Source organism: Salmo salar, chromosome 10, assembly GCF_965601325.2.
Source record: "Salmo salar chromosome 10, fSalSal1, whole genome shotgun sequence".
Lineage (NCBI taxonomy): Eukaryota > Metazoa > Chordata > Actinopteri > Salmoniformes > Salmonidae > Salmo > Salmo salar.
The window spans coordinates 125,299,901-125,313,314 of record NC_138300.1 but is presented as its reverse complement, the minus strand read 5'-3'; the positions used below and the strand labels follow the sequence as shown (position 1 = coordinate 125,313,314).

The following is a 13,414-nucleotide window of genomic DNA, read 5'->3' as shown; positions in this document are numbered from 1 at the left end:
CCACTGCCACCATGTAGCACTCTGTTCACAATGTTGACATCAGCAAACCGCTTGCCCACATGACTCCATACACGCTGTCTGCCATCTGCCCGGTACAGTTGAAACCGGGATTTATCTGTGAAGAGCACACTTCTCCAGCGTGCCAGTGGTCATCGAAGGTGAGTATTTGTCCACTGAAGTCGGTTACGATACCGAACTGCAGTCAGGTCAAGACCCTGGTGAGGACGATGCACATACAGATGAGCTTCCCTGAGATGGTTTCTGACAGTTTGTGCAGAAATTCTTTGGTTGTGCAAACCCACAGTTTCATCAGTTGTCCGGGTGGCTGGTCTCAGACGATCCCGCAGGTGAAGAAGCTGGGTGCGGAGATCCTGGGCTGGCGTGGTCTGCGGTTGTGAGGCCAGTTGGACGTACTGCCAAATGATCTAAAACAACTTTGGAGGCGGCTTATGGTAGAGAAATGAACATTCAATTCTCTGGAAACAGCTCTGGTGGACATTCCTGCAGTCAGCATGCCAATTGCACGCTCCCACAAAACTTGAGACATCTGTGGCATTGTGTTGTGTGACAAAACTGATCATTTTAGAGTGGCTTTTTATTGTCCCAAGCACAAGGTGCACCTCTGTACTGAACATGCAGTTTAATCAGCTTCTTGATATGCCACACCTGTCAGGTGGATTCATTATTTTGGCAAAGGAGAAATGCTCACTAACAGGGATGTAAACAAATTTGTGCACAGAATTTCAGAGAAATAAGCTTTTTGTGCTTATGGAACATTTCTGGGATCTTTTATTTCAGCTCATGAAACATGGGACCAACACTTTACATGATGCATTTATATTTTTGTTTAGTACAGTACAGTGGAGATCCAGCTATTTCTTTGAAAAGCAGTTGAGCATTAAATATTAGGTCTGCCTAGAGCCGACCAAAGAGATGCTCTCTTTTGTTGACACCAAACTCCAAAAAGCAAGTCCTGCAGGCTCTAGTTTTGTCTAATCTTGATTATTGTCCAGTCGTGTGGTCCAGTGCTGCAAGGAAATACCTAGTTAAGCTGCAGCTAGCCCAGAACAGAGTGCAAGTCTTGCTCTTCATTGTAATCAGAGGGCTGATATAAATACTATGCTGCCAGTCTCTCTTGGCTGAGAGTTGAGGAGAGACTGACTGCATCACTTCTTATTTTTATAAGAAACATTCATGTGTTGAAAATTCCAAATTGTTTGCGTAGTCAACTTCCACACAGCTCTGACACACACAGTTACCCCACCAGACATGCCACCAGGGGTCTTTTCACAGTCCCCAAATTCAGAACAAATTCAAGAAAGCGTACAGTATTATATAGAGCCCTTATTGCAGGGAACACCCTTCCATCTCATATTGCTCAAATAAACAGCAAACCTGGTTTCAGAAAACAGATAAAGCAACACCTCACGGCACAACGCCTCTCCCCTATTGGACCCAGATAGTTTGTGTGTATGTATTGATATGGAGGCTACATGTGCCTTGAAAACAATGTATGTAGTTCTGTCCTTGAGCTGTTCTTGTCTATTAATGTTCTGTATTATGTCATGTTTTGTGTGGAACCCCAGGAAGAGTAGTTGCTGTTTTCGCAACAACTAATGGGGATCCTAATAAAATACCAAAAATGATTAAGTTAATTTTTACATTTTAGCAGAAGCTCTTATACAGAGTGAATGCATTCATTTCATTTCATGCATTTATTTGTACTGGCCCCCCAGTGAGAATCGAACCCACAACCCTGGCCCATGCTCTACCAACTGAGCCACAGGGAAGGCTCCAAAGCAGAGATGGGGAACTTTGAACTCATAATGAGGGACTGCAGGTACCCACATCCAGCGCCGCCAGCTGCCCATCCCTGATCCAAAGTAACAACATTTATCTTGGCAGCAATACAACAAACAGTGATTGGCTGGATCACTATCACAGCATTGACAAGGATGTAAAGCAATGTTGTTGGGAATATGGACACAGACACACACGTGTAATGACAGACCTTTAACCCCTACTTTGGTCAATCTGTGCCTCTAAATGGTGGCACCGTGGCGTTTTTATCCACCATAGAAGTATAACTAGTATTATAAACTGGGTGGTTCGAGCCCTGAATGCTGATTGGCTGACAGCCTTGGTATATCAGACCATATTCCACGGGTATGACAAAACATTTATTTTTACTGCTCTAATTACATTGGTAACCAGTTTATTTATTTTTGGTATTTTAACCCCTTTTCTTCCCAATTTTGTGATATCCAATTGCGATTCAATTACGATCTTGTCTCATCGCGGCAGCTCCTCAAAGGGCGAAGGTCGATTCATGCATCCTCCGAAATATGACCCGCCAAAACGTGCTCCTTAACACCCGCTAGCTTAACCCAGAAGCCAGCCGCAACAATGTGTCGGATGAAACAACGTTCAACTGACGACTGAAGTCAGCCTGCAGGCGCCCTGCCCGCCACAAGGAGTCGCTAGAACGCGATGAGCCAAGTAAAGCCCTCCCCTAACCCAGACGACGCTGGGCGCCGCCCTATGGGACTCCCAGTCACAGCTGGTTGTGACACAGCCGGGGAACGAACCCGGGTCTGTAGTGACGTCTCAAAACAAATCCATTTGTATCTGTCCCATGCGTCGAATACAACCGTGAAATGCTTACTTACAAGCCTTTAACCAACAGTGCAGTTCAAGAAAGAGTTAAGAAAATATTTACTAAATAAAATAAAAAGTAACACAATAAAATAACTATAATGAGGTTATATACAGGGGGGTACAGGTACCGAGTCAAGGTGCGGGGGTTCAGGTTAGTTGAGGTAATTTGTACATGTTGGTAGTGGTGAAGTGACTATGCGTAGATAATAAACAGCGAGTAGCAGCAGCGTAAATATTCCGGGTGGCCATTTTGATTAATTGTTCAGCAGTCTTATGGCTTGGTGGTAGAAGCTGTTAAGGAGCCTTTTGGATCTAGACTTGGCGCTCCGGTACCGCTTTCCGTGAGAAGTCACCCAAGTATCCAGGCACTCCACGTTATGCCATGTTTAAGAACAGCCCTTAATAAACTGGTTACCAATGTTTAAGAACAGCCCGTAGCCATGCTTAAACACTCGCTCTAGATCACTGCTACTCCAACTTCCGGGATGTCTACAAGACCCTCCCCCGCCCTCACTTCGGCATAATCAGATCATGACTCCATTTTGCTCCTCCCTTCCTATAGGCAGAAACTCAAACAGGAAGTACCCGTGCTAAGGTCTATTCAACGCTGTTCTCAGCCCTCTCCTGTACTCCCTGTTCACCCATGACTGCGTGGCCATGTACGCCTCCAACTCAATCATCAAGTTTGCAGACGATACAACAGTTGTCGGCCTGATTACCAAGAATGACAAGACAGCAAGACAGGGAGGAAGTGAGGGCCCTGGCAGAGTGGGGCTAGGAAAGGGAAGGAGCTGATCGTAGACTTCAGGAAACAGCGGAGAGAGCACGCCCCCATCCACATCGACGGGACCGCAGTGGAAAAGGTGAAAAGCTTCAAGTTCCTCAGGATACACATCACCGACTATCTGAAATAATCCACCCACACAGACAGTGTGGTGAAGAAGGCGCAACAGCTCCTCTTCAACCTCAGGAGACTGAAGAAATTTGGCTTGTCACCTAAAACCCTCACAAACCTTTACAGATGCACAATTGAGAGCATCCTGTTGGGCTGTATCACCGCCTGGTATGGCAACTTCACCGCCCACAACCGCAGGGCTCTCCAGAGGGTGGTGCAGTCTGCACAACGCATCACAAGGGGCAAACTACCTGCCCTCCATGACACCGACAGCACGCAATGTCACAGGAAGGCCAAAAAGATCATCAAGGACAACAACCACTTGAGCCACAGCCTGTTCACCCGACTTCCATCCAGAAGGCGAGGTCAGTACAGGTGTATCAAAGCTGGGACCGAGAGACTGAAAAACAGCTTCTATCTCAATGGCATCAGACTGTTGAATAGCCATCACTAGCCGGCTACCACCCGGTTACGCAACCCTACACCATAGAGGCTGCTGCCCTATCTACATCACTGGTCACTTTAATAATGAAACACTGGTCACTTTAACAATAGTTTCATACTGCTTTACTCATCTCATATGTATATACTGTCTTCTGTTCTACTGTATTTTAGTCAATGCCACTCCAACATTGCTCGTCCTAATATTTATATATTTCTTAATTCCGTTTTACTTTTAGATTTGTGTGCATTGTTGTGTATTGTTTTTTGTTTACATTTAAAAATATATATATAATTAGGACAAACAATACAGCATCAAGACACTATCAAACATGTATCAGTCTTTCCGCAACAGAGCCATCCTTATGTGTGAGGGTGCGTGTGCATAATAGTGATATATACAACAGAGCCATCCTTATGTGTGAGGGTGCGTGGGCATGATAGTGATATATACAACAGAGCCATCCTTATGTGTGAGGGTGCGTGTGCATGATAGTGATATAAAATATATGTCATAATTTCCTTTTTCATGATCACAATGTAGTGAAACCCGAACCCTTCAAGATCCCCCCCACAGTTCTCCAATAGCTGTCCCTCAACCCTCCAAGATCCCCCCCACAGTTCTCCAATAGCTGTCCCTCAACCCTCCAAGATCCCCCCCACAGTTCCCCAATAGCTGTCTCTCAACCCTCCAAGATCCCCCCCACAGTTCCCCAATAGCTGCTCCCTCAACCCTCCAAGATCCCCCCCACAGTTCCCCAATAGCTGTCCCTCAACCCTCCAAGATCCCCCCCACAGTTCCCCAATAGCTGTCCCTCAACCCTTCAAGATCCCCCCCACAGTTCCCCAATAGCTGTCCCTCAACCCTCCAAGATCCCCCCCACAGTTCCCCAATAGCTGCTCCCTCAACCCTTCAAGATCCCCCCCACAGTTCTCCAATAGCTGTCCCTCAACCCTCCAAGATCCCCCCCACAGTTCCCCAATAGCTGTCTCTCAACCCTCCAAGATCCCCCCCACAGTTCCCCAATAGCTGTCCCTCAACCCTCCAAGATCCCCCCACAGTCCCCAATAGCTGCTCCTCAACCCTCCAAGATCCCCCCCACAGTTCCCCAATAGCTGCTCCCTCAACCCTCCAAGATCCCCCCCACAGTTCCCCAATAGCTGCTCCCTCAACCCTCCAAGATCCCCCCCACAGTTCCCCAATAGCTGCTCCCTCAACCCTCCAAGATCCCCCCCACAGTTCCCCAATAGCTGCTCCCTCAACCCTCCAAGATCCCCCCCACAGTTCCCCAATAGCTGCTCCCTCAACCCTCCAAGATCCCCCCCCACAGTTCCCCAATAGCTGCTCCCTCAACCCTCCAAGATCCCCCCCACAGTTCCCCAATAGCTGCTCCCTCAACCCTCCAAGATCCCCCCCACAGTTCCCCAATAGCTGCTCCCTCAACCCTCCAAGATCCCCCCCACAGTTCCCCAATAGCTGCTCCCTCAACCCTCCAAGATCCCCCCCACAGTTCCCCAATAGCTGTCCCTCAACCATTCGAGACCACTCCCACAGCCTCCCAGAAGGAAATAAAATACAATTAATTCCATTCCCAAGAACCCCCATAATGCACCAACAACCAAGAGAATGAACTAAAGAGAAAAAGGAGAAGAAAACAGCAAACAACAATAATAAATAATCCATTTAAAACTAAGGACATCAAGAACAACTGAAATCATAACAGCAATGCCAACTGTACATGTTTGTGTGCATGTCTGGCGCTATTACATGTATGTGTGTGTTCTTGTATGTGTTTATTTGAATGAGAGTGTGTGTATATGCATGTGTACAAACACCTGCACGGCATCAGCCTCAGGCAAACCGGCATTAGTTGTAAAAACACTGCCACTTAGTGTCATTCAAATCTACTTTTATTATGTTTTATTTAGACTTTTTTCCCCCTTTATCTTTTGACCATCATTCTCTCTCTCCCACACAGCAACTCTACTCCCACTTGTCTCCAATTTCACATACCAACCCTCAGCTTCCCTCAGCCCATCCCATCTATCTCTGCTGGCCACCCACTTCCTGTTCCAACCCATCCCAACCCTCAGCTTCCCTCAGCCCATCCCAACCCTCAGCTTCCCTCAGCCCATCCCATCTATCTCTGCTGGCCACCCACTTCGTGTTTCTACGCAACACATATCTTTCAACTATGTTATGATGTTTAACGTACTATTTCAATCTATCTAATCGAATATAATCTACAGATTGCGTGTTGAAGAGAAATACTTTTACTAAGGGTATTAGTATATTAGTAATTGACTGACCCGGTCTCTCCAGATCTCCTAACAGTACTATTTCTAGGGTCAATTTTAGATCAATGCTATGCATTTTCAGCCATTCCTGAAGCTGAGACCAGAAACAGGCTACCTGAGGGCAATACCAAAATAAATGGTCTATTGATACTGTATCCTCACAACAAAATCTGCAGAGCTTCGATGATTTTATGCCCCAAATATTCAACATTTTGTTGGTGGCAAGAATTATATATAATACGTTTTTGTGTTGTTTTATATATCAACTCATACGCCCAGTACCATGGAATCGGTACATCAAAAATCTCTTACCAACTATTTTGCAATCTGTATGGCACAGTTGTCAACATCCTGGTCCTCAAATGAAACTGGTATACATTCCTATTTATGCTATTTTTATTCCTCCGCCAGTTTTGATCCTTTATATTGGGCAGACAGACCAGTTCCCTACCTCCTCCCCCTGCCACCCGCCTCCTCCATTTTTGGGGTGATGCTGTAATCAATTGGTTGTACTCTTGGATTGAGCAGAACTTCCCATACAATTCTGATAACTCCATGAAGGACATAACTCTACCATTACAATTTACAATATAATTTAAGAAGAAAATACCCTTTTCAAACATCTTTTCCATAAATACAGGTATTTTATCAATCAGCACATTTGAGTTCAGCCATAATAGTTGTTGTAGTATTTGATCTATTTTTTCAGGGGGATGAAATTGAAATTGTAGCCAGCTCTGCAGTGCTTGTTTGAAAAAGACAGATACTTTGAAAAAAGTATCATTTTCAATTAATCAAAAATGAGACATGGCAATCTGCACAAAGGCAAAAAGGCCATTTTTAAACAATGGATGAGCTTTTCTTAGTAATCTACTGGAGAACCATTTAGGGTTCAAGTAAAACCTTTGAATGAGTGCTTTTATATTTAATAATCTCAACCCACCCAAATCACATTCATAATATAGATAGGCTCGTTTTATTTTGTCTGGTTTAGCGTCCCAGATAAAGCGAAATATTTTTCGCTCATATGATATGAAAAACGAATCATCAGGATTAGGCAGCGCCTTAAGTAAGTGAATAAACTGAGATATGACTAAGGAGTTAATCAGGGCAATTTTTCCATAAATAGACAGGTATTTACCTCTCCATGGTTGCAGGATCTTGTCTATTTTTTACAAGTTTTCTATTGAAATTCATTATGGAGAGCTCATTTATATATTTTGTGATATGAATACCGAGTATGTCTACTTCACCATCAGCCCATTTTATAGGTAAACTGCAAGGTAATGTAAAAGTTGTCTTTTTTAAGGATCCAATACGTAATATTGCTTATTCATAATTAGGTTTTAGTCCAGAGAGTACAGAAAAGTTATCTAGATCTTTAATGAGACATTGCAGGGATCTAGCTTGCGGACTTAACATAAAACTTGATTCATCGGCATACATGGACACCTTTGTTTTTAAGCCTTGGATTTCTAATCCTCTAATGTTGTTATTGGATCTGATTTTAATAGCTAGCATTTCAATGGCCATAACAAATAGATATGGTGACAGCGGACACCCTTGTTTACCTCCTCTTGACAATTCAAAACTCGCTGAGAAGAAGCCGTTATTTGCTATTTTAGACCTGTGGTTGCTAAACATTATTTTTAGCCATTTTATAAGAGAATTACCGAAATTGAAAAAAATTGTTGTGCATTGTTAAATATTACTGCACTGTTGGAGCTAGGAACACAAGCATGTCTCTACACCCACAATAACATCTGCTAAATATGTGTATGTGACCAAAATAACCTTTGATTTGATACCACATCCCCTCGGTCCATATTGATTAAATCTTTAGTTTCCAGAGTGGTGCAGTAATGCATTTTTTATTTTAACTTTATTTAACAGGGCAAGTCAGTTAAGAACAAATTCTTATTTTCAATGACGGCCTAGGGAACAGTGGGTTGACTGCTTTGTTCAGGGGCAGAACGACCAGATTTTTTACCTTGTCAGCTCGGAGATTCAATCTTGCAACCTTTCGGTTACTAGTCCAACGCTCTAACCACTAGGCTACCTGCCGCCCCAGCAATATAGCTTGTCAAGATCGTTTTTAATCTTGTTAGATTAGATAGTTTTGAATGAGGGGGTTGATCAACTGAATGTACAGCTCAGATATAGCATTTGTCCCGAAAGGAAGTCTATTCCTTACATAGTGCCTATGGCTCTGATCAAAAGTAGTGCACTATTTAGGGAAATGGATGCCATTGGGGATATAGACATAAACTCCAGGAAGTAGAGATCTTATTTGACTGTACATGCAATAAGATACGTACCTTTACAATGTAGTTATAGTAGAGTGGTGAGAGGTCGTGTAGGGTCTCTCTCTCTCTCTCTTTCTCACCCTCTCTGTCTCTCTTCCTCTCTCTCTCGCCCTCTCTGTCGCCCTCTCTGTCTCTCTGTCTCTCTCTCTCTCTCTCTCTCTCTCTCTCTCTCTCTCTCTCTCTCTCTCTCTCTCTCTCTCTCTCTCTCTCTCTCTCTCTCTCTCTCTCTCTCTCTCTCTCTCCAATTCAAGGGCTTTATTGGTATGGGAAACATATGTTAACATTGCCAAAGCAAGTGAAGTAGATTATTAACAAAAGTGAAATAAACAATAAAAATGAACAGCAAACATTACACTCACAAAAGTTCCAAAAGAATAAAGACATTTCAGATGTCATATTATGTCTATATACAGTGTTGTAACGATGTACAAATGGTTAAAGTACAAAAGGGAAAATAAATAAGCATAAATATGGGTTGTATTTACAATGATGTTTGTTCTTCACAGGTTGCCCTTTTCTTGTGACAACAGGTCACAAATCTTGCTACTGTGATGGGACACTGTGGTATTTCACCCAATAGATATGGGAGTTTATCAAAATTAGATTTGTTTTCGAATTCTTTGTGGGTCTGTGTAATCTGAGGGAAATATGTGTCTCTAATATGGTCATACATTTGGCAGGAGGTTAGGAAGTGCAGCTCAGTTTCCACCTCATTTTGTGGGCAGTGTTGCTCATAGCCTGTCTTCTCTTGGGAGCCAGGTCTGCCTCCGGCGGCCTTTCTCAATAGCAAGGCTATGCTCACCGAGTCTGTACATAGTCAAGGATTTTCTTAAGTTTGGGTCAGTCACAGTGGTCAGGTATTCTGCCACTGTGTACTCTCTGTTTAGGGCCAAATAGCATTCTAGTTTGCACTGTTTTTCCAATGTGTAAAGTAATTATCTTTTTGTTTTCTCATGATTTGGCTCATAGCGAGGCTCATAGCGGGGTCATAGCAGGGGTCATAGCGGGGCTCATAGCAGGGGTCATAGCAGGGCTCATAGCGGGGATCATAGCAGGGCTCATAGCAGGGGTCATAGCAGGGGTCATAGCGGGGCTCATAGCAGGGATCATAGCAGGGCTCATAGCGGGGGTCATAGCAGGGGTCATAGCGGGGGTCATAGCAGGGGTCATAGCGGGGGGCTCATAGCGGGGCTCATAGCGGGGCTCATAGCGGGGCTCATAGCAGGGGTCATAGCGGGGCTCATAGTGGGGCTCATAGCGGGGCTCATAGCGGGGCTCAGAGCAGTGGTCATAGCGGGGCTCATAGCGGGGTTATAGTGGGGCTCATAGCGGGGCTCAGAGCAAGGGTAGAGCGGGGCTCATAGCAACATAACATGTGGACCAGAAGTCAGTGATTAACCAGGGCAGGTTACACTTTCTATGAATATAACCTTTCTACCACTCAACAGTGGGTGTGTTTGGTTTTTATTAGTAGGCCTACTCACTCTTACACCTCTCTGTGTTTTACTTTACAGAGCAACGGAAGAAATACTCCAATGTTATAATGCAGGACACGTCTCAGTATCATGTGGAGGTAAGACTTGGTCCTCTCCTTTTCCTCTCTTTCCCTCTCTCTCTCTTCTAGACTCTCAAATCTGCTCCTCTCTCTCTCTCTCTCTCTCTCTCTCTCTCTCTCTCTCTCTCTCTCTCTCTCTCTCTCTCTCTCTCTCTCTCTCTCTCTCTCTCTCCCATTATAGACAGGTTGTCAAACCCTAATTGTATGTGGTGTCTGTGTGTCTTCCACTTAAACGGGGCAGTATGTTATTTATAAAATCTCTAAACTTTACTACCGGTAGGTGTAATGGTCCCTTCCCTAAAACACAAAGGTTGATTGGCCCCTACATGGTTCATATCTGACGGTATACGATTTAAGTGCACCATAATAAGGCAATCAGGCCAGGTGACCACAGAGCGACCATGACATGTATCTAATGTGGGCAGAGTACTGAGGTGGGCTTTAAAGGCACAGTCCAGGATTATTTTTGTCTGAAATGTAACCACTTTCAAATTCATAGATTGAGCTATTATGCATAGTCCATGATATCAAAAGTTGTAACTATATTTTTAAGCTATACAGTGTTTGTAAACAACATTTTACAAACATATTTTTGGGGGTTTTGATGGGGTTAAACCGGGGTGCTATTTAAACAAATATATACAGTATCAGTCCAAAGTTTGGACACACCTACTCATTCAAAGGTTGTTCTTTATTTTTACTATTTTCTACATTGTAGAATAATAGTGAAGACATCAAAACTATGAAATAACCCAAATGGAATCATGTAGTAACCAAAAAAGTGTTGAACAAAAAATATATTTTATATTTTATATTCTTCAAAGTAGCCACCCTTTGCTTTGATGACAGCTTTGCACACTCTTGGCATTCTCTCAACCAGCGTCATGAGGTAGTCACCTGGAATGCATTTCAATTAGCAGGTGTGCCTTGTTAATTTGTGGAATTTCTTTCCTTCTTAATGCGTTTGAGCCAATCAGTTGTTTTGTGACAAGGTAGGGGTGGAATACAGAAGATAGATGTTAAGGTTGTGCGCTACTGGTGGAGAAGTCAGGTGCAGGAGAGCAGAGAGTTGTGAACAGGCGCACACTTTATTTAGGTAGAGGCTATAAAACAGACAGACGCCACTGCGTCAAAACCTTCAGCCAAAGGTAAAAAGTACAAGGCGCAAAACAGTCACAAGAATAAGCAAATGTTTAACAATAAAACATCCTTTGTGAAATACCACGGGAAAACCAGTCTGGCACGTAACACGAAACACGTAACAAAAACAATTTCACACAAAGACATGGGGGGGAACAGAGGAGTAAATACATGCAGTGTGATTGGGGGAATGAAAACCAGGTGTGCAGGGAACAAGACAAAACAAATGGAACAATGGAAAATGGAGCGGCGATGGCTAGAAAGCCGGTGACGTCGACCGCCGAATGCCGCCCAAACAAGGAGAGGAGCTGACTTCAGCAGAAGTCGTGACAATAGCCCTATTTGGTAAAAGACCAAGTCCATATTATGACAAGAACAGCTCAAATAAGCAAAGAGAAACGACAGTCCATCATTACTTTAAGACATGAAGGTCAGTCAATTCGGAAAATTTCAAGAACTTTGAAAGGTTCTTCAAGTGCAGTCGCAAAAACCATCGAGCGATATGATGAAACTGGCTCTCACGAGGACCGCCACAGGAAAGGAAGACCCAGAGTTACCTCTGCTGCAGAGGATAAGTTCATTAGAGCTACCAGCCTCAGAAATTGCAGCCCAAATAAAGTTCAAGTAACAGACACATCTCAACATCAACTGTTCAGAGGAGACTGCGTGAATCAGTCCTTTACGGTTGAATTGCTGCAAAGAAACCACTACTAAAGGACACCAATAATAAGAAGAGACTTGCTTGGGCCAAGAAACATGAACAATGGACATTAGACTGGTGGAAATCTGACCTTTTATCTGATGAGTCCAAATCTGAGACTTTTGGCTCCAACCGTCGTGTCTTTCTGAGACTCTGCCACATACGTCTCGTGACTGAGCCGTTGAATTGCGACTCCACTTTTTCCCTATACTGACGTTTTGCCTGTTTGGTTGTCTTACAGAGGGAATAACTACACTGTTTTTGTTCGGCCATTCACCTTGCCATGGTCAAATGCAGTGGTTTGTGCTTTCAGTTTTGCGTGAATTATGCCATCTATCCACGGTTTCTGGTTTAGGTAGATTTTAATAGTCACAGTGGGTACAACATCTCCTATACACTTCCTGATGAACTCTGTCACTGTATCCGTTTATTTGTCGATGTTATTCTCAGAGGCTACCAAGAACATATCCCAGTCCGCTTGATCAAAACAATCTTGAAGCATGGATTCCGATTGGTCAGACCAGTGTTGAGTTTGAGTTTCTGCCTATAGGAAGGGAGGAGAGATGCCTCTCTGGAAGGAGATCCTCGTCCTGAGCTCGTCTACTTTTTCATCCAGAGACTGAACATTAGATAGTAATATACTGGTGTGCATGCCTCCTGAGTCAGACTAGAAGTCCACTCCAAATACCGCTTCTCCGCTTGCAGTGTTTTGGAGCAGCCTCTGGAATAAGTTCAATTGTATTTGGGGGTACGAACGAAGAATACAATTCAGGAAAGTCGTATTACTGGTCGTAATGCTGGTGAGTTACCACCGCTCTTATAACCAAAAGTTATATATGTAATAACACTTTTTTTTAACACAAACTGCATTGTTGGTTAAGGGCTTGTAAGTAAGCAATTCACTGTAAGGTCTACACCTGTTGTATTCGGCGCATGTGACAAATGCAATTTGATTTGATTTCACTATGAGGCCAATGGTGACTTGAAAACAGTTACAGAGTTTAATGGCTGTGATAGAGAACTGAGGATGGATCAACAACATTGTAGATACTCCACAATACGAACATAAATAACAGAGTGAAAAGAAGGAAGCCTGTACAGAATAGAAATATTCTAAAACATGCATCCTGTTTGCAACAAGGTACTAAACTAAAACTGCAAAACATGTGGCAAAGCAATTCACTTTATGTCCTGAATACAAAGTGTTATATAAATACAATACAACACATTACTGAGTACCACTCTCCATATTTTCAAGCATAGTGGTGGCTGCATCATGTTATGGGTATGCTTGTAATCGTTAAGGACTGGAGAGTACAGGCAAAATCCTAGAGGAAAACCTGGTTTACTCTGCTTTTCAAAAGACACTGGGAGATTAATTCACCTTTCAGCAGAATAATAACCTGAAACACAAGGCCAAA

The 13,414-nt window shown here is 43.5% G+C and overlaps 1 protein-coding gene across 4 annotated transcripts in view; it reads left to right on the top strand.

Annotated features, from left to right (window-relative positions):
- Nucleotides 1–13,414, top strand: part of eps8l2 (EPS8 signaling adaptor L2) — a 173,573-nt gene that overhangs the window by 46,630 nt on the left and 113,529 nt on the right. For all 4 annotated transcript variants that reach the window (XM_045688582.2, XM_082957476.1, XM_045688583.2 and 1 more), the window contains one exon: nucleotides 10,113–10,171. In XM_045688582.2, the coding sequence (XP_045544538.2) occupies nucleotides 10,113–10,171 (59 nt within the window). The remainder of the gene's footprint in view (nucleotides 1–10,112; nucleotides 10,172–13,414) is intronic.